Below are 21,061 nucleotides of genomic sequence, written 5' to 3' on the forward strand. Positions count from 1 at the left end.
GACGATAGTTGGGAAGGAGAGTGACGTAGTGAGAGGTTTATCCACCTTTGTCCAAAGCATCTGCAGGAGGGACAATGCTGGAATACCGTGCCCCCAACCCAGAGGTCCCAGAACACAGCAGGAGCACTCCAACTGGTGTTTACTCCGAAAATTATCTGTAAATCCCTGGCCTGCATCTTCTAAAAACCATTCTGCTTAGAGAGTAGCTACCTCTTCTTTGTCTCAAAAGAAGAATGCACCATACATATATGTATAAGAACAAAACTTGAACATAGGTGTTTTAGTGAATGCTCATATGAAAAGGAAATTGGAAAACGCTAGTCTTAAGATGGTTAGTGTTAGATCATCAAATTCTCTTCAAATCACCAAACATACATAGAATTCCTCCTTTGGGGCTGCTGTGGATACAAAGATGAGTATGATGTACTGTCATCTCTCAACTAGTTCATAGTCAGTCTACCTTAAAATTCTCAAGTTTAAAATATTATTTTCTCTTTTGGTGTATACATTTGTTGGTGTTGGGATTTGTATCATTGATTTGGCAAAAATTTACTCCTAATCCCACAGATTTCCCAAATGTAGATCTTTTTCCTTACTTGATCAATGTAAGTTATAATTATATCCTAATACTCATGTTTTAAATTTTCATCATTATCCAGAAACATATTTTATATCACAACCCAGTTTTCCTACACAACACACAGATGCACACAAATGAAGCAAATTGTTAACAAAACAGTATTTACCTTTACTATGTATAGTACTCTCCATTTTACTGCATTCTCTGTCTCTCGCTCTGGTCTCTCTTTTTGTGTCTCTTTAGTACTGTGCAACCCAATAAACTGATTTTACAACAGACCAGTAAGTCATGAAAAATACTGATCCTTATGACCTAATGTCTTTATTTGGGTTTCAAATTATTTTTTAACCTTTGAGGTGGGCTCTGCAAATATTGCTTTTGATCTTTAATAGAATGACTCTATATACATTATACACATTATAGGTATATCTGGATGCTATAGCCAGGTATTGCCTGTGTGTTATTTGCTTCTCTGTCATTCTTCTACCTTTTCCTAGCACTATTATGTTTGCCATTTACTTGCAATCTCTTGCTATCGCTTGCCTGTCTAGTACTAACACTTAAATAGTACCTTCTTTTTCCTTCCACACATACTTATTGGTGGCTGATGTAACAACCAAGTTAATAAACCATGGGATCTGTATACAGATAAATCTTACTTAAAAAGCTATCTTTGTCCCTCAGCCTGATATGTTATCTCTAGATGAAGGCCAGTTCCTAAGCCTGCCAGGGCTAAAGCAACACAATTGTCTCTTTCTGGCTAGCTGAGAACTTGGTTAAGCATCTTAGATTTGCTTGAACAGATGAGGTACTAGGGAAAAGAAGAAGGTAAATGGAAAGAGCAAAAGGAAGTAGTGTGTGCAACACTTTCTTTCTCCTACTTTGCTGACCACATAATTTAAAGTAAGTACAAAATGCTCAAAACAGCACTTTCTTCAATTGTCTTCAATGCTCCCCACTTTTTCCTTTTCCTTATTTCTGCTCTCTGACTCCTTCAGTTAGCTGACAGATTGGGGAACACAGTCAGTGTGACCTGTGTTGTGGCGCAGAGTGGAGAAATGGGATTACCAGTCCATACCTGAAACCAGTTCCTAAGCTTTTAAGAAACCATTATGAGGACCACAGAGAAGACTAAAATGTCAGGTCCTAAAGGGAGGTTAAAAAAAAAAAAAGAGCGAAGAGAATTATCCCGAGGAAGTCACAGCTTTGCATGTGTGTGGATACCTAAAAAAGCAAGTAAAGCAGAAGAAATACCCTATGTTAATTAAAAATAGAGATTCTTGGTGGACAAAAGGGAAAACATTTTTCAGTGTGTTAAATAAGAAGGCATACAAATCCAAATGACAGAGCACATATTTTTTGAGCTACTAAATATTTGTTTAAGTCTTAAGTATCAAAGCAGTAAAATAAATGCTAATAGAGATAAAAGTATCAAAAAAAATTCTCTGCCCAAGGAGGTCACTAATCCACCTTTGGGCAAACACGTAGGCCTACAGAAAGGAGGTGCCAAGACTAAGTAGCACTGAATAAGTTCCTTAGGGACCTAGGGGAAGAAATACTTTAGTTGGGTAGAAGCTTCTGGAAAAGGTGAGCTTCCCGTGCAGCCATGATAGGCCAGAGCGTTGAGGAAGGTGGAGGGCAAGGCAAGTGTATTCCCAAAGGGAGCCCAACATGCATAAAAACCCAGACACGATCCCATACAACCTACAAGAATGGCGTTTGCCAAAGTATGATTTGTAAACCACAGTTCCATAGAATATTGAAGTCAAATATTGATAGCATGTTGGAAAAAAAATGAGTTTGTGGCATATTGTGTTAAACCAAGTTAAATGGGTATTTATACTGCAGAACCAGGGCCTTTAATAGGGTTATGAATCATGTCACTCTCTAAGAGGTTCATAAAGTGTTCATTCAACAACATATTTATGGAGCACCTTGTATGTGCTTGGCACAAACAAAAATGCCTATCTGGGGAGAACTTACAAATGGCAGCAATAATGTAATAAGTAAATCATATGTAACAGAGAGAAATACGTATTTAAGAAAATAGAAAAAAATAAACAGATCATAGTAAAGGAATTGTGTGTGCTAGAGGTTGAGGTGGGGCAAACACAGGTGATGGTATTGAAGAGAGGAGTCAGGGTAGGCTGAATTGAGACAGTAAGATTGCAACAGACTCAAAGAAGCAGAATAGTCAGACCTCAAGGGAAAGAACATTCCAAGCAGAGACCCCCACAAAGAGACATGTGTGGCTGGAGCTGAAGCAGCCAGGGGAGAGGTATATAGAGGTAATATAATTAGGTATTATATTAGAGGTATTAGAGGTATTAGGAGTTCAGAAGGGGGCGCTAATGGTCCTACTGGGCATTGAAGCAATTTGTCAGGACCTTGGCTTCCCTCAGAACAATTTGGGAGTTGCTGCCTGGCTTTGAGAGAAAGTGGCCTGTGTTTTAAAAGGCCACTCTGGCTTCTGTTTTGAAAATAGACTGAATTTCTTCACAGAGCAGCTAGAGAGACTAATGTTCTATGACACTTTTTATGGCATCCTTGACAGGAGACGTTCGGTCTCACCCACCTTTGTCTACTGTCCTACCTCTTCATCTTCCAGAGAATATGTTGAATAATTTTTATTGAATAAATGTGTAAGTACCACTAGATTTAGGCATTCATTAAACCGCATGACCCTTGCTTTATCTGGAATATCTTCCACCTGTGGTACCTAAATTATTCCAGTTAAAATGCTAGTGTTGAGGTTCAGAGAAATGTTATTTCTTGATTTCTTGTATTTCTCAAGAAGGACAGAATCTTGAAGGTGGGTTAACGAGATGCTACACTTTAATTCTGCAACTATTTGATCAAACAGATTATTGAATGCCAACAAGATAAACTGCCTTCGGGTAGATGCTTTTCAGGATCTGCACAACTTGAACCTTCTCTCCTTGTACGACAACAAGCTTCAGACCATTGCCAAGGGGACTTTTTCACCTCTCCGGGCCATTCAAACCATGTATGTATATATGGCTTGGATCAAATATGATGACTGCTGTCCTCACTGTGAATTTGAGAGTTGAGTTCATTGCAAGTCATGTATAAAAGTGTTCTGTCTGTGTTTCTGAAAGGCATTTGGCCCAGAACCCCTTTATTTGTGACTGCCATCTCAAGTGGCTGGCGGATTATCTCCATACCAACCCCATTGAGACCAGTGGTGCCCGCTGCACCAGCCCCCGGCGTCTGGCAAACAAAAGAATCGGACAAATCAAAAGCAAGAAATTCCGTTGTTCAGGTAATTTCTTACTTCATGTGATATTTCCCCTGTGTTACCAAAAACAGTGATTACGGAGACCTAGAGACTGCTGGTCTTCAGATGAATTACCAAACATTGTAGAATATACTTTTTTCTTCTGTCTATAAAGAACAAAATAAAGGGAGCTATAGACACAATTCATATAGCACTCCTATAGCTAATATTTTAACACTATATCCAGCATAACAAATAGGTTACCAGCCAAGAAAAAATGATGCTTGGATATTTCATACTGTATTTTTAGGGTTCAAACTAAACAGGGGCCTTTTAGCAAGCTCAGAATCCTTTTTATGTCTGTTAAGTCTCATGCCTGTTGTATTATTCTCCACTGAGAAACTTAAGGTAATCAATCATGTTCTCATTTCTTCAGAAAGTGAACTGAGACTTGGTTATGTGATTTGCTCAGGCTCAGAAGTAGGGGGGGAAAATTTCCCGATCCCTTGCTTCGCACACTAAATGTGTTTACTTATTTTTCACCCTCTTATTTTAAATAAGACTGTGAGGATAATTTTTTTTTTTTGCCAAAAGGCCATCCTTTAGCATTTGGGAATATTATATTTATTTATAAAAAGCCAAATCTAGATCCATTATGTTACTATTATATAAAAGGCTTACCTCATTGAAATTTTCTGTTCACTTTGGTCTCATCTTTTCTGTGTTCTTATGATAAAATACATTCTGTATGTTTTGAGTAGTATGCTATCTAACTATTCCAGGGGTATTTCACATTCGGCAGTTAATTCATACTAAAAAGCTAATATCAAAACAAAGCTGTTTATTGTCCATGGTTCTAGAGACATTTACTACTCACTGTACATTGTTATACTTCAGCCACTGCTGTGAATATAATTCACTTAATTATCTATAGTACCTATAGTCCATTCTTAATCTAATATAACTCATATCTCTGCTTGCTGACATTCAGGTGCATCTTCTATTTTTTTTTCTCTTTTTTTATTTAGCTAAAGAACAGTATTTCATTCCAGGTAGGTTTTGCTCGGTAGTAGGACTAACTGCAGACACCCTTTCCTCACCTTATAAAATATAGCTTCTGAAACTTTGATATGCATGCGTTTGAAAGTACAGTGGGTACTCTGTAGATAGATTGACTTCTGCATAGATCACTTGTAGCTGTTTCCTGAAAACCTGACCTTTGCATGCAGCTTCTGATGTTAGACATATATATTATTAAACCCCCATCTTTTTTTTCCTCTCTCACTTTGGCACATTATCTAAAATTTCTCACAGTAGCTAAAATGTTTGAACCTATAACCTTCTACTTAAATCATTTTCTCTCCTTATGTTGTATATCTGATCTTTCAACCTGTTTTTAAAATATAGCTTATTGAGCTGGTTTTAAAGACAGAGACCTTTCTGTTGTCAAAGAACTAGTTCTGCATGAAATCAGTTACAAACACACGGACTTCTCTTGTCGACCATGAAATTTACTTTTTTTAATATAATTCTTTATACTAAGAAAGTGTCCCTTACTTTTTGCTTTATTTTGCTTTACTGTTGCTTCACTTTTTATACAAAAACAGCAACTTACTGCTTGTTGACATCCAATTATACATTATTTGTAACATTGTTGCAGACCTGGGGTGATGGTATAACTCCACAGAAACAATACTGCCCTACATCCTGAAAGCCTCAGATGTTCCTGGGCACTAAATGCCTTGAATAATTTAGGCAGATGAATGAAAAGTTTTTTAGAAAAGTAATTGAAATGTTTTACCACTACAATCTTGACACTCTCAAGGCTGATGATTCTGGAACTAGCTCTTTGAAACATGTTTACTTATTTTTTTCCTTGCCTGCCAATTGTGTAAAATGCCTCTTGTTTGTTTTAAACCATTATATAAAAATATGTGTTAGTAATTGATTGGCTACATTTACCATCTCCTGGGGATATTCTAGACTATCCTATATTTTAACAGCTACCAATAAGAAGATACTTATATGGTGTTAGTATGCAAAAACCTTACTGATTTTTTAAAGAAGAGTTCTGGGTTTGGTCTCTATTTTAAGGAGATATGTGTTATTTGCCATTATTGAATTATAATTTGAATAATTTTATGCATATGACAGATTTTGTTTTATTACTTATTTTGAGCTTGAGTGATCAATAATATTTGTATATTACATGGGCTGCATAAGAAAACATGTTGAATAGAACAGTTGATTGGCCTTCAGAGGCAATCTTTAAAATTCATTATTTTTACCTCATTGTTAAGCAGAAAGTCATCTGATAACTATTACTTATCCAGAAAAAAGCCATATTCTAAATACCAGAACACCTATAGGATAAAACATTAATATTACTAAAATCTTCAAATTATGGCAGTTGATAGAATTGTTATCAAATTATTCAATAAATTACATTTAAATATAATGCATTAATGATTTAGAAATTAATATTTCTAATTCACAAATTAAAGATCCAACATCAGATTGTTTTCATAAATTCTGATAGAGTTTTGCCTATTATTGACAGCAGTCAAAATAGGTTTTTTTGGAAACACACTGTATATGTGATATCATGGCTTAATTGTCAATAATTTCTGATCATTCAATTTACATTAAAGCAATAACAATAGAAGTCAGGACTCAGAAGGATTCTTTGGTCCTTCTCTCCTTTTTCTTCCTAGATTATATTAAAATTTTAGCTTACCTATAGAGTCTTCATAAAAGAAACATCATTGTCATTACAATGAATGCAGACTATTTTAAATATAAGATACCTGATGTACCTGTCATTTAGCCCTTTGTTCCCAGTATTTCTTCATTTCACTTTTAAAACGAAAGCTTAAACTACAGGAAAACAGTTCCTCAGTAAATGCCCTGGCATTAACTGTCAAGTCTAATGAAATGATTATATTCAGCTTTGAGATTGTATGAGGTTCTGATTTCATTTCCACTAAGTGACATTATTTGTAAGTTGGAAAGGCCATTAAAAAGCAAGTAAGCCACAACAGTAAGGCTTAATCCAGATGTATTTGTTTTTGAAGATCTCCATGATTAGTTTTTCACTTACGTTTGCATGTTTACTTGCCTACCACCATTCTATATGGCATTCTAGATATTATAGTGATAACTCAACAGAAAATCTATCTTGCAGAGAGCTCATCATTTAGAGGAATCGACAAGAACTTAATTTGTGCTGTGCATCTTGTATGCCATTGCTTTTCCTGTAAGAGCACTGTGCTTCAAAAAAGTACTACAAACATTTGCAAAGCATGACAATGGCTGTCATACTCTGCCATCCCCCCTATAATTGCCATAGTAAGGAAAGAAGGAAGAGACCTTCACTAGTTTTGTATATGTGTTGATTAACCTTAATTGGGATTACTCTTTCTTTCCTTCTTGGTGATCTTTACTTTTGCAGGAATTCACCATTTTGGCTGTAAGTAAAAGTGTCTGATCTGAAACATAATGCCCTCCCTTTTCAATCCTGATGTACTTCTTCTAGTCTCGGTCTTTTGCACCTTTTTTTTTTTTTTTTTTTTTCCCAAGAAGCAACCACAGATCTTTTGAGCTTCTCTGTTGTCCTTGTAGCTCACCTTCAACTTCTTCCTGGATGTTGTTCCCGAAAGCTGTTGTTTCCATTCTGCCGTTCTGAGGAACAGTGGAGGCACCTTTCAGTGTAGCCCCTTCTTTGTGTTTCCAGGAAATCTTCGGTAGTAATACTCTTACTATGGTCATAAACATTCTGCGGGAAGAATGCATGTCATGTAAACAGTATTACGTTTCCAGAGCGTCTGTAGCTTTTTCTCCTGCTTCCCTTCATCTTTCCTCTCGGTCTTACCCTTGGCCTAGTGGATGGTGTAGTGATTATGTAGCGAGATTTTCTGTTGTGCTTGATCTAACCATGTGGTTGCCAGGTATGAGTAAAACATGGTTCCGTCAAGCACCATGGAACGTCACGCAGCTTTCTACAGCATGACAAGCTGCTGAGGCTTAAATCAGGATTTACTTGTCTCCTTTTATAAAATCAAAATGAAAAAAGAGGGCTTTTTTAGGCATTTCCGAAGATTATGTGAGAGGGAGAGAATAATATAAGACCATAGAAAATTTAAAAACCTGAGTACATCTATTTGCCTTGAAAGCCCTAATTTAAAATGATATATAGGAATATGTTTCTTACTGGATACATTTTAAATTCTTGACTCAGAGAAAAAAATAAACTTTGTAACAATTAATAGCCATTGTATGATTAGCTGTCAACTAGGCTAGAATGGCTCATAACTGGATCAGCAGAAAGTACAGCTGTGAAAAGCTCATCTCTATTAATGTTTTCCTGTCCTGTGAATCTGGTTACTCTTTTTTCCAGCAAATTCCAAGCCCTTGTTTTAACCCTCTCCTGACATCCATTGACCAAAAATTCCCCAAGTTGTCTCCCTGCTGCATAATCTATAGTTATCTTACTATTTTTCTTCCTACAAATTAATGACTATTCTAACCTTTAGACTCAGTATCTTTTTTTTTTTTTTTTTGCCTTGAATCCTCAATAGGTACAGAAGATTATCGATCAAAACTAAGTGGGGACTGCTTTGCAGATTTGGCTTGCCCTGAAAAGTGCCGCTGTGAAGGAACCACAGTAGATTGCTCCAATCAAAAACTCACCAAAATCCCAGACCACATTCCCCAGTACACTGCAGAGCTGTGAGTTCATCTCCCAATAAAATCCAGGTTGGGAGGGAGGGAATGAAAGCATCATAGCTTTGCAATTTTTGTCTTTCCCTTTTATTTTTAAGAATTACATTGATTTTAATTAACACACATGGCCATAACTCTTCTTTGTACAAGGATATATTAGAAGCTATCTTACTTCATCTTTCTGGTCCAAGACATGACTACAGAAATTAATTTATGTCTCAAAAATTCAGTTAGTTCTTAATAATGCTAATAATAAGAGCATTCCTTTGATATTTATTTCTTGGGTATTATTTATGCCCGCACCCATTTCTAAACATGTAATAGATTTCTAAGGCATATAGTCTTTTGCAGCAACCACATAAAATAGTTGGTGAATCACCATTTTGAATCTCTGTTAATTATGAATTCAGTCAGAGAGCCTTAATTGGCTTTATTACCTCACTGAGTCGAAGGTGGTAGGATTCTGTGATTATCAGGCATTTAAAGCACAGAGGATACTTTTTCCCTGAACAATGGATAGCATTGCAGGAAAAGCTGAAAGGACAACGAGATCAGATTGATATTTATAACCCTACCTCGAGCCTAGCACATGCTAGGTGCTAAAATGTTTGTTGAATCATCTATAGACTCTATGCCAAGTATGGTTTGCCTTTAGTGATTTTATTTATAAAAGTCATACTAGTTTTCTAAAAATTCAAGAAAAACTTGGTGAAATCTCATTGTTTTCTGAACATCTTAGCAACGTTTATGTATAGCACCATCTGGTATTTGCTATTAACTGCTTTGCAAAGTTGGTTGTCCTTTTGTGCTTGTATAATCCTTTTGTCTTCAACTAGCTTGTAATTCCTTGATGATGGGGATTGCTTTTTATAGTTTATCTCCCACTGTGCCTATACTCATGCCTGTTACTTAATGAATCCTAAGCAATTTGAATAATTAAAAATAATGTAATGCTTTCAAAGAGATGACAGAAACTACCCTGTGGCTATAGTGGTACTTTTTTAAAATTATTATTATTATTCCTGTTAGTTTTTGAATCTATTTAAAAGCTCCAGGGTTTTTGTTTTTGTTTTTTAAGGAATTTTTTTTTTTATTATGTTATGTTAGTCACCATATATTACATCATTGGTTTTTGATGTAGTGTTCCATGATTCATTGTTTGCATATAACACCCAGTGCTCCATGCAGAACGTGCCCTCTTTAATACCCATCACCAGGCTAACCCATTCCCCCTACCGCCCCTCCCCTCTAGAACCCTCAGTTTGTTTTTCAGAGTCCATAGTCTCTCATGGTTCGTCTCCCTGTCCGATTTCCCCCCTTCATTCTTCCCCTCCTGCTATCTTCTTTTTTTTTTTAACATATAATGTATTATTTGTTTCAGAGGTACAGGTCTGTGATTCAACAGTCTTACACAATTAACAGCGCTCACCATAGCACATACCCTCCCCAATGTCTATCACCCAGCCACCCCATCCCTCCCACCCCCCACCACTCCAGCAACCCTCAGTTTGTTTCCTGAGATTAAGAACCAGGGTTTTTTGAAATGTGTGGAGACCATGCATGCAGTAAAAGGCCTGAACTCTATTGCTGTGGTAATGCAGGGAGTTTTGTATATTTCCAATATTATTACAAACAATAATGCAATTTATATCTTTCAGCATGATAACAGCTTAAATAGGCTTACTTGTCAATTAAGAATTACAGCACTAACATCTAATTTATTATTCAGGAAAATGTGTGTGTGTTTTAAGAAATTAAGGATTTTGTAAATTATGCATTTAAAAATTAGTACTGGGAGGGAAATATTTGTAAATCATATATCTGGTAAGGGACTTATATCCAGAATATATAAAGAGTTATTACAACTTAACAATAAAGATGTACATTACCCAATCAAAAAGTGCTCAAATTATTTGTATGCACATTTCTCCAAAGAAGATATACAAATGACCAATAAGCAAATGCTTATTATCATCAAGCTAAAAAATGCTTAGTATCATTAAGCATTAGGGAACCCTAAATCAAAACCACAATGACAGCCACAAAAACAAACACACAAATAAAAAATTGGACCCCTCATACATTGTCAGGGGAATATAAAAATGACAAATCTTTGGAAAACAGCTTGGCTATTCCTCAAATTATTAAATATAGTTTTACCATGTAACCCAGCAATTTTACACTAGTATAACTATTCAAAGGAATTGAAAACATACATCCTCACAAAAACTTCTACGCCAGTGTTGGTAGCAGCATTATTCATGAAAATCAAAAAATGGAAGGAACCCAAATATGTATCAGCTGATAGATGAATGAACAAAATTGGTATACCCATACTATGGAATATTATTCAGCCATAAAAAGGAATGAGGTACTGATGTATGCTAAACATGGATGAGTCCTATAAACATTATGCAAAGTGAAAAAAGCCAGGCAAAAAAGCCACATTTTTTTTATGACTTCACTTATATGAAATGTCCAGAATAGAAAATTCCATAGAGACAGAAAGTAGATTAGTGGTTGCCAAGGACTGAGGCGGGGAGGGAAACAAATTGAAAGTGATTTCTGATGGGTATGAGATTTTTCTTTTGGGTGATGAATATGTTCTAAAGTTAGGTAGCAAGGACAGTTGCACAATTTTGTGAATACACTAAAAAACACAAGATTGTACACTGTAAAAGGGTGAATTTTATGGCATATAGATTGCATATCATAAAAGCTATTAGTAAAAAATATATAGAGCAAGTGATTCGGAAAAAATGGTCTAAAATGCTTTCTGGGGTAAAAATACCTTTGGAGGAGGGGCAATAGTGGAAAAAAGGTTTGAAAAACTTTGTTCTACAGATTACTGAATGAGAGCTGGTTTTGATTTTTGATTATTGGTTTTCTTTACTGTGTACTTCTTAATATTTTATTTTGAGCATTAAAATTTGAGTGAAATGGTGAAAAAATTAGTGCTTCCACAGATTTTCTGTGACATGTATTCTGTTTTACTTTAGAATAATCACAAAATGATCTTACATTTCTGTATGAGAAATAAAAATCCCTGGCTGTTGGTGATGAGACTTTTGTTTCTTTTTTCTCTGAGGCGTCTCAATAATAATGAATTCACAGTGTTGGAAGCTACCGGAATCTTCAAGAAACTTCCGCAGTTACGTAAAATGTAAGCTGTGCATTAGCCACCTTTTAAAATTTCTGTGGTGTTCTGTTGTGTTTTTCAAATCCCTGTGCAGTTTTATTCAGATTTCTTTGGAAATTGGAAACTATAAAAGATGTGGAGAAATTTCCATACAGTGACTACCTGTGACATGAATTTAGGGTAATTTCTGAGAGGAGCCTGAGTAATCACCTCTTTTCTGTGTATTCAAGGATGCCAGCAACCTTTTCTGTAGCAAAGCCCTCGCATCCTACTTTAATTCAGACAGCTGGTTTGTTATGTGGCCACAGCAGGAATTCGGCAATCTAAGCTCATTAGAAATGGGTTCAATAGTGTTTTGTAACTTCCTTTACTATTCCCTAAACCATGCTGTTATATCTCTTTCAGCACATTCATGTCAACTATTTGACTTTTTGCTTCATTAAACTTTCATTAGAAGATAGTCAAAATTAATGATTGGTAAACTGGCTTGATAGCTCATCTGTGTTACTACATATCCACAACTCATATTTTAAAATAAGTTTATAAACTCAGCAGTTCCAACATCAATCAGACAGTATTCTTCTCCCCTGAGGAGGAGGGAGGGAGGGACAGAACAGAGGTCAAGCATGTCAGGCCAATGGAACAACCTTCATACAAGAGAAAACATCAAAAGGAGAAAAGGAGTGTTGCTTTATAATATCTGTGCTTTTCTATGTGTGAATGGCCCACGGTCACATTGACTATCCGTGGCAGAGCAGACTACATCCTGTTCACTTGACCCCCTTATTATACTGCCTCCCAAAGAGTTTCTTATTGTTTGATTGTTCTCATTTTCAGTGACATTGATTGCTCTTTCGTTTTATTCATACCTTTCGATTCAACGCATATTTATGGAGCAACTATTGCATGCAATGCTCTGAGAGGAATGAAATGATCCATAAAAATGACCCTTGTTCTGGGGGCATTCCTGGTCTTGGAGTGAACAATGAGAAAGAGAAAAAATAGAACCTGTAGGAAGGTGTTACCTCACCTGGATATTTTTGCCCTTTGGCCAAGCATTGTCCTGTTTTGTATCATACAAAATATGGACAGTTAAGTTGGATGTTTTGACACATGCTTACAATGAGAGGTTTAACTGGGAACAAACCCATATTCAGATACATTTCTGATGTGATCTAAGTGCTCACACACTTAACCCATCCTTCTTCTTTCTACACAACTGCCTTCTTTTAGTTATTAATTCATTCAATAATTTTTATCAGGGGCACTTATTTTAAAAGTTCCTTATCAAGTTTTGTGCTGAACATTAAGGTTTATACAACTCAATACCAGACCTCAAGAACTTTATATTCCTGGGGACTCTTGCAGGTCATTTTGACATGGATTGGGCTGGTATTTTTCACCACCCACCTTCTCCCTCAGTACTATCAACAGTTTGACTTGATAAAAGAATAGAAAGTGGTGTCTTTACAGAGCCTTGGGTGTGTTGGGCAGTGAAGAGCTTGGAAATTATGAAAGACCTTGCTCCCTAGAAGAAAAGGACCAAACATGTTGTCTCAGTGCCCTCGTTGTTAGAAATAGCTTAAAATCTTGTTTCAACGATTTTTTTCATTTAGAAACTTTAGCAACAACAAGATTACAGACATTGAAGAAGGCGCATTTGAAGGAGCTTCGGGCGTCAATGAAATACTTCTCACGAGCAATCGCTTGGAAAATGTCCAGCATAAGATGTTCAAGGGATTAGAAAGCCTGAAAACGTTGTAAGTATTCTGATCTGCATCGTGACTTTTACCACAGCGTTGTAGTTCACTGGTCATTATAATTCTGGGCTGGGGACTAGTGCGGACTTCTCACCCTCCCATCTCTGTGTCTGTCTCTCACAAACACACAAACACAAAACACATGCACACACACACATTTTGTGCATGCAAACATTCCCTGACTCGAATACCCCTGACTTCAGTGTGTTGCTTTACAAAGATCAAAAACGTCTCCTGGCTGCTGCTGATTTCTCAACAAAAAAAGATTGCCCTTCTTCCAATGCTGGTACAGATCTCTCCCTGCCCCCCCCCCGCCCCTTCTGCCTCAGAATGTTCATCCTCTTGCATTTTCCTCAGCCTCCATCTAACATTCGCTTTTGGCCCCCGGGCTTGAGCTTCAGAATCCAGTCGAAACCCTGTGGCAGAATAACTAACAGTTTATCTGGAAACCACCTTCTTTCACTCCTGTGAAGTCTTAGTGAAAAAGAGAGACTGACTCATGGTAGATCTTGTACTGTCTATTTCAAAGAAACATGCTAAGAGGTATGTCCACTTGTTCAGGGGTAGGGAAGTTAGGAAAAAGAAATTCTATATGTTTCCAAAAAAGTTGTTGTCCAAAGAGGACAGGGATTGGATTGAATAGCAAAAACAACACTTTGTTACTTGAATTTTCTACAGTGCATATGTTTAGTTTTTATGATCTCTAAAGTATATATTATGTTTGACAAAAGTGGCAACCTAAAAATTGGAAGAGACACAACCCAAAACTTGGAAGCCTTTGGAAGACGTGAAGGAAACTACTTGTAACCAAGAAGCTGCTGATGGTGATTGCAGTGGAGAGAGGTCCAAGCTCCGCCATGTCTCTAAACCATCACCCCGCCCCTCAGAGCCACAATCAGGGTGACTGTAGCCGAGAAGCCCCCTGCCTGCTCAATATCAGATGCAGAAGGAGAAGACCATTTCCCCAGCCAGTGTGGATGTGTTCATAGCTTCCTAAATTCAAATCCTCCTGAAAAATCTCTGCCCGTGAACGTAGATGTGTGCTCCTTGAGCTTCATAGGGAGAGCGTGGCATTTAACTTCCAGTAGGTCCTGCCTGCAACCCTTCCACAGACTAACTTGAGCCCCTTCAAAATGTTATGCAAATATTCCTTTAGCCTTTTTATGGAAGAGATACCGAGGAGAGGGGAGGGGAGAGCAGAGAAAATGCACCCCAGGTGGATTCATCTACTCCTGCTCCCCCTCTGCCCACAGGGCTGCCTCCTGCAACTCAGCAAAACAGGAATCCAGCAAGCAGAAGCCTCCTTTGTTGGATACTAGTTGGGGGACCACTTGTTACGGGAACCTTCTCTTTGGAAGGGGCAGCATGAGGGATGGGGAGAGGTGGGGAAGGAGGTGGAAGGAGTCTGTATCCCACCTACGTTAGTCTGCCTTGGGCTGCCATAACAAGATACCACAGACTGATGATTCAACAACAGAAATTTGTTTTCTCACAGTTCTGGAGGCCAGAAATCCAAGATCAAAGTGCTGAGAGGGCTGGTTTCTGGCAAGATCTCCTCTTGGCTTATAGATGGTGCCTTCTCACTCTGTTCTTATATGGCCTTTCCATGTGTGCGGAGAGAGTGAGCTCTTGGTGTCCCTTCCTCTTCTTACAAGGATGTGAGTCCTAACAGATTAGGGTCCCACCCTTGGGACCTCATTTAACCTTAATTACCTCCCTCAAGGCCCTCTCTCCAAATATAGTCACTTGGGGGTTAGGGTTTCAACATATGAATTTTAGAGCACAGAGTCAAGTTCATAACACCAAACTAGGCAGCTCATTAAAGTGTTTTTTTGGGACTAGTTCCATTTACAGGACTCTCCCTGAGACAAGTCCTCCTTCATTATATTTCTAGAGATGTTATTGTGCCTCATATTTGGCACGTAAGACAGATGCCCCTGGCTGTCTCCTTCAGCCACTCTGCTACACAAGAATAATAGAGCATTTTAGAGCCAAGCTCAGAGTATTCAAAGGACAAAAGTAGGTTTGTCTGGACATATATATTTCTCCAAGTGTTATCTCTCAGCTTGGAACTGTGAAGATTGTGACAAGGCACCCCACTATCCCTAGACTTCTTAACTCTGTAGGACTAGTAAACCTCTTAGTAGTATGTGCACAGATTTCAGTGAGGCTGAATATTTGACACTGCAGGCATAATGTAGTACCTATGTGTGCTTCTGGATTTTTCTAGCAACAGAAAGCAAAGCTTTCTTCAGCTTCTCCCAGGGGTCCGTGACTTCACCAAGATTAAGACCAAGTATTCTTTGTCACTTACAGCAAATGATAGTGCTGATAGAAATACCTTTCTGTTCTGCATTTGCTTCCGAACATAAAATGATGCCTTGATAAGGATGGCATCATTCTTTCTATCTGTGACTTAGCAGATCACCAAAATTGATATTTCTTATTTATTTCTATAGATAAGATAAAATTCTAGAACTTTAAAGGAACACTCTGTTATTCATTTCTTTTTGCCTCTGTTTTATATACTGCAATCTTCTAGTAGGGTAGGGTGGTCCACACATGTCTAGAAAAATTAAGGGAAATAACTTTTCAGCCTTATTTCTCAATAAGATTCATGGCAACTATTCATTTTTACGTGGGGGTTTTTAAGGAATTTTTCACTCCTTTTCTAAGCCCCACAAATAAACAGTTCAACAGAGAATTAAGAATGGAGCCAACAAAAAAAAAAAAAAAAAAGAATGGAGCCAAAACTTCAGCAGTGATGAGGAAATGACAAGTGTTAATCCTCTTAATGGCAATGACTAAAAAATGTTTTAAAAAGGTCAGAATTCTTTCAAGAGAAGCCTATTTAAACTTCACTGTGAACGACTGGAATCTGTTAATGATTGCCTCTTTTTAAGTTCCAAACTTTAAAACAATAATTTTCATAAATAAAATAATTTGTGCAAGAATTGTGGGTGCTCCATCTCATTTGGGTTCCCCAGCTCGTGCTAACATGAACTTGGCCTGTGAGTCCTTGAGGTGCCCTCAGTTCTTCATCTGCTGTGACTATTGATTCTTCTCTGCTTCCTCTCTGTTAAACCTCGGAGGTAATGCTACCGTGAATACACAGATCACATGGCTTCAAGGGCTCAGAGAGCTGTAGGTGAATTGGGACATTATGTAATCAGGCAAACACAGTTACAGCATCAGAGGAAAGAACATTCTACCCTCATCAGACGGGAGATGGGGCCAGGAGTCCACACGAGGCTCGCTGGTCTCTTCTCTAGCACAGTGTGATCATTGTAAGCTACGCATTTTATTCTCACGCAGTTGTTGGTGTACATCTGCAGTGATTCCTAATGACAAGAAATCATTCAGAAACCAGTTAACGAATGTTGCACATTTGCAAAGAGGGGTTATTTGGGTCCTCGGATAGGCAAAGCGGATTGCTTGATGCTTTCTCTCCATAACCATGTTCTCTTTTCCCTCAGGATGTTGAGAAGTAATCGTATAAGCTGTGCTGGCAATGATAGTTTCGTAGGACTGAGCTCTGTGCGTTTGCTTTCTTTATATGATAATCAAATTACTACCATTGCACCAGGGGCATTTGATACTCTCCATTCTTTATCTACTCTGTAAGTATGAAGGATGGTGTTCATTTATGCATGACTGACCCAGTGTATTATATTTCTTACTTTTATTAATAGCATTTTAATGCATTATTAGGCATTTCACAAAAATGTAATCGAGTGTTTATGGATCGACAAAATGTGTCCATGTTCAGCTTATTTTAATTTTTCTAAAAATATTACCTACTATTTTATATTAAAATTTAGCAAAAATTTAACTATTTTTCCATTGACTCTTCTATAATAATGTGATGTGACATCATTTATAAATTTTCATTTTATTATAACTTGATGGCACTGCACATCACAGAAATATTGTAGATTTTCCCTGGTGTTCTCACATTGGAGTCTTTTCAGCCCAAGTATCATAAAAACAGAGCTTGATAGGGTTATTGCCAACAAACTATGCTCAGAAGGATCATTCGCGGTGACAGGAGCTACATTAGGATGACCCAGACCAACAATAAAAACTGTTCACTAGAGGGCATTTACTATGATATTAGGAAAATATTGAAGAAATAGGTTGAGCCTGTCCAAGAGGACATTTTATGTAGACAGTTAGAAAATAAAGAATATTTGTTGGTCTATAGACACTCAGAAGGTGTTTGTTTGTTTTTTTTAAAGCCCTCTAAACAATGTATTTCAGTTCTCTTAAATGTCGGTATCTAAAAAGCAATATTTGAGATGATAAATCTTATAACGGATTTGATTTCCTAGTAACGATGGCATCTAAATATACTAATCTAACTCAAAAGGTAGTTAGAAAGAAAAAAAATGTCCAACATAACTCAAGTCATTGAAGAAATAATTTGAGGGAAGCATCCATCCATCAGTAAAGTACTTAATCCTCTTTCCACATAAAATGTGACACTTTACATCGAGTGACTAATTTGTGCATATTAAAGATAGCATGTTTATAAATAATAAGGTTGTCAATAGGTTTGTGCTGAAGTGGTGAGATGCCAAAAGTATTGAGATTTGTAGAAGTAAATTCATTTTTATAACTGGCATTTAATCAACTCAGCTGTCAGTTTAGATGGGAAACCTATTCTCTGGAGCAAATAAGAGATGGAAATCTTGAAATGACAAATTAATGAAATAGCTGTTGTCAGGTTAAACTCAATAATATAAGGTAATCAGCCTTCATCTTTATATTAAATTATTGCATTATCAGTGAAGGGAAGTTTGACAGCAAGTCAGATCGCTGATGAGTTTAAATTATCTCTAAATGAGATCTCTATCAGGATCCACTGCATAAACCCCCAAATCGCTGCCTTTGCTTTATTTTCCACATGAAATTATTTGAAGAATTCTTACGTAAAAGTGTTGTTATTTTTTTAAGTTCCAAACATACATATTTTAGCCAAAAAAAATGCATCCCATATGTTGTGTGTGATTATGAATGGAGGAAAGAGATGGGGAGGGGCGCGGGGAATACAAAGAATAAGAATGAATCATTCCAGCAGAAGAAGTGTGGGGAAAAATGGTAGCATGGTGTTTTGAGAAGGAACAAAGTGAAACCCTAAACTCAGCCCTGCCTTGTTTGCATGCGGCTCTTAGAAACCTGTTGGCCAATCCTTTTAACTGCAACTGCTACCTGGCTTGGCTGGGTGAATGGCTAAGGAAGAAAAGAATTGTAACCGGAAATCCTCGATGTCAGAAACCATACTTCCTCAAAGAAATCCCCATCCAGGATGTCGCCATTCAAGACTTCACCTGTGATGATGGTAAGAAAGCCTTGCTAAATCTTCCGGCACCAGGCATTCACGTGACCAGTCTGATGCTCTGGGGCCCAGCTAGAACAGTGTGTCCTAGTTCAGGCAACAGATAGTTTTGTGCATTTTTTGCTTTTGTTTTGTTTTGTTTTGTTTTGTTTTAGAAACAGGGCACATACTTCCTCAGACTTGCTTTTACATCCATGTCCCCTTGATTTGTGTTTCTGAATGTTTTATTTAAATTTTCCAGTTTCCAACTTGTGGTGGTACTGTTCATGTAGTTTCATTTTAACTTTATTATTCTATGCCTCTCTTTTAGTAACTGCCATTTTCAAAGGAGAAAAGCAATTGACTTAAAAAAATAGAAATTCTAGGAAACCTAACGAAAATAACAGTTTTCACTTTTTAATGCTCTGTATGTATCACCATATTTGATTCTCGTAATAGCCTTGTAAGGTAGCAGGTTTTGTTATTACTGCCAGGGAATGGAGAGCCCCTTTGAGCCTTATATTTTAAAATGGGGGGTCCTGTACATTTTCTGCTAAACACTTTAATCTACCCCCTTTATGTCGCTGCATGTCTGTGTCTTTATAATTTCTCCATAATTCAGTGTAAATTTACATATTCTCATTATAAGTGTAATTTGTATAAATAACCTAACAAAGAAAATTACTGTTATGATTGGAGGGATGATATAAATTGTTGAGCTATTTTCTGGAATTCGGCCCTAGGCAATCTGAAAGCGGTGCTGTATCCGATGGATGGCATCAGTTTGTAAACATTCCATGTGCTGTGTGTACTGAAGTGAGCTTGTGGCTCAAGACTCTTGTGTTTGTTAAGCTAAAACCATAACATCCCTTCTTGCATTTTCAAAGCCACACATCTGGGTTTTCTTGTATTTCTTTTGGCAAATCAGGCAATGATGAGAGTAGCTGTTCTCCACTCTCTCGCTGCCCCACGGAATGCACGTGCTTGGATACAGTGGTCCGATGCAGCAACAAGGCCTTGAAGGTCTTGCCCAAAGGTATTCCCAGGGACGTCACTGAATTGTAAGTAGAGCTTGCCTTTCTGTTTCCTTAACAATTAATATTTCAACAGGGGAGATGGAAACCAAACAAAAATCTTCAGAGTCTTATTTCCAAATTCTATTCTACAGGCCATTAAATAGTATCATGTAAAACCCTAAACAGATAATATAAAAGCCAATTTAGATACACTTGGGAAATGCTGGTTGTGTGTGTTTCTCTCTTATTCATTGTAGGATTTCTCAGTGTCTATATTATGCTAAGGTGCACTATGAAGCTCCAAGAGAGGGTGGTAAAATATAAGATAGCTCCCATACTTGTTTGTCCCTATAGTCCTTTTCTCATGGACCATCTTGCAAGACTCATGTTCCATCAAATACACCTTGGGAAATGCTGTTTATTTAGTTTATCTACATTGTCTGGGATAATCCATATGTTTAATTATTCTTTACCACTGTGTCCGCTGGGAGAATAGCTTCCCACATGGGATACATAAATATCTAGGATGTAGAAGAAACTGGCATAATCTTTATCCTTAAAAAAGACGTACTGCCCTTTGGACTTGAATTAGAATCCTTTAGATCATGAAGGGTATGGAACCAATTATCCCTAACATTTTCATATCTGATATATGACCACAGATGACCTGGTCAGTGTATACTCATCTAGATACCAAGCACCATGCACACTTTCTTAGCTGCCTCATGTTATAAATGTGGAATGGAATAAATCCAAGAACAAGCTGCTTGAATAATATGATGCATGCGTGCTCCATTCCATTACATAACCTGCATACTAATGTACCAGGAACAAATGCTTGGTATGAGTGCAGTTGAGTCATTTTGCCTCTGTTTATTTTTTTTCTGTGTGGAACTATGCATCAAAAATGATTTAAGTTCCAATGTAATTTGTGCAGATGTGTCCCTGTAATTCATGCCCATGTGTGCAAGCATTCTAAATGAGCAGCTTTGATAAACTTTTGGCAACATGGAACATAGGTAATGACTTTCAAGAAGATGTCACTTCAGTCATCAGAGAACTTATTTGCAAATCATGTGCAGTTCTATGAACCCTAATTTGGTCCTGAATTGAACACTTAGGGGAAAAGAAGGTGTGATCTTAGCACACATACACAGAAGGTCCCTCTTAGATTTGAACAGCTGTGAAGTGTTCCGTTTCTCTCTTGCGCTGCCAGTCACAGTTGTTAATTGACTATAAGCACTACTTTGTGTGTAATTAAATACTTAATTCTTATTTTAATAATTATT

The 21,061-nt window shown here is 37.2% G+C and overlaps 1 protein-coding gene across 3 annotated transcripts in view; it reads left to right on the top strand.

Moving 5' to 3' along the window:
* Positions 1–21,061, top strand: part of SLIT2 (slit guidance ligand 2) — a 362,288-nt gene that overhangs the window by 271,706 nt on the left and 69,521 nt on the right. The window contains exons 13-22 of one of the 3 annotated variants that reach the window (XM_078068441.1): positions 3,444–3,587; positions 3,700–3,863; positions 4,847–4,870; positions 7,270–7,287; positions 8,396–8,546; positions 11,629–11,703; positions 13,296–13,439; positions 16,916–17,059; positions 18,614–18,780; positions 19,685–19,817. In XM_078068441.1, the coding sequence (XP_077924567.1) occupies positions 3,444–3,587; positions 3,700–3,863; positions 4,847–4,870; positions 7,270–7,287; positions 8,396–8,546; positions 11,629–11,703; positions 13,296–13,439; positions 16,916–17,059; positions 18,614–18,780; positions 19,685–19,817 (1,164 nt within the window). The remainder of the gene's footprint in view (positions 1–3,443; positions 3,588–3,699; positions 3,864–4,846; positions 4,871–7,269; positions 7,288–8,395; positions 8,547–11,628; positions 11,704–13,295; positions 13,440–16,915; positions 17,060–18,613; positions 18,781–19,684; positions 19,818–21,061) is intronic. The other 2 variants (XM_036120779.2, XM_036120793.2) reach the window with 2 other exon arrangements.

The sequence above is a fragment of the Halichoerus grypus genome, chromosome 3, assembly GCF_964656455.1.
Source record: "Halichoerus grypus chromosome 3, mHalGry1.hap1.1, whole genome shotgun sequence".
NCBI classification, from domain to species: Eukaryota; Metazoa; Chordata; class Mammalia; order Carnivora; family Phocidae; genus Halichoerus; species Halichoerus grypus.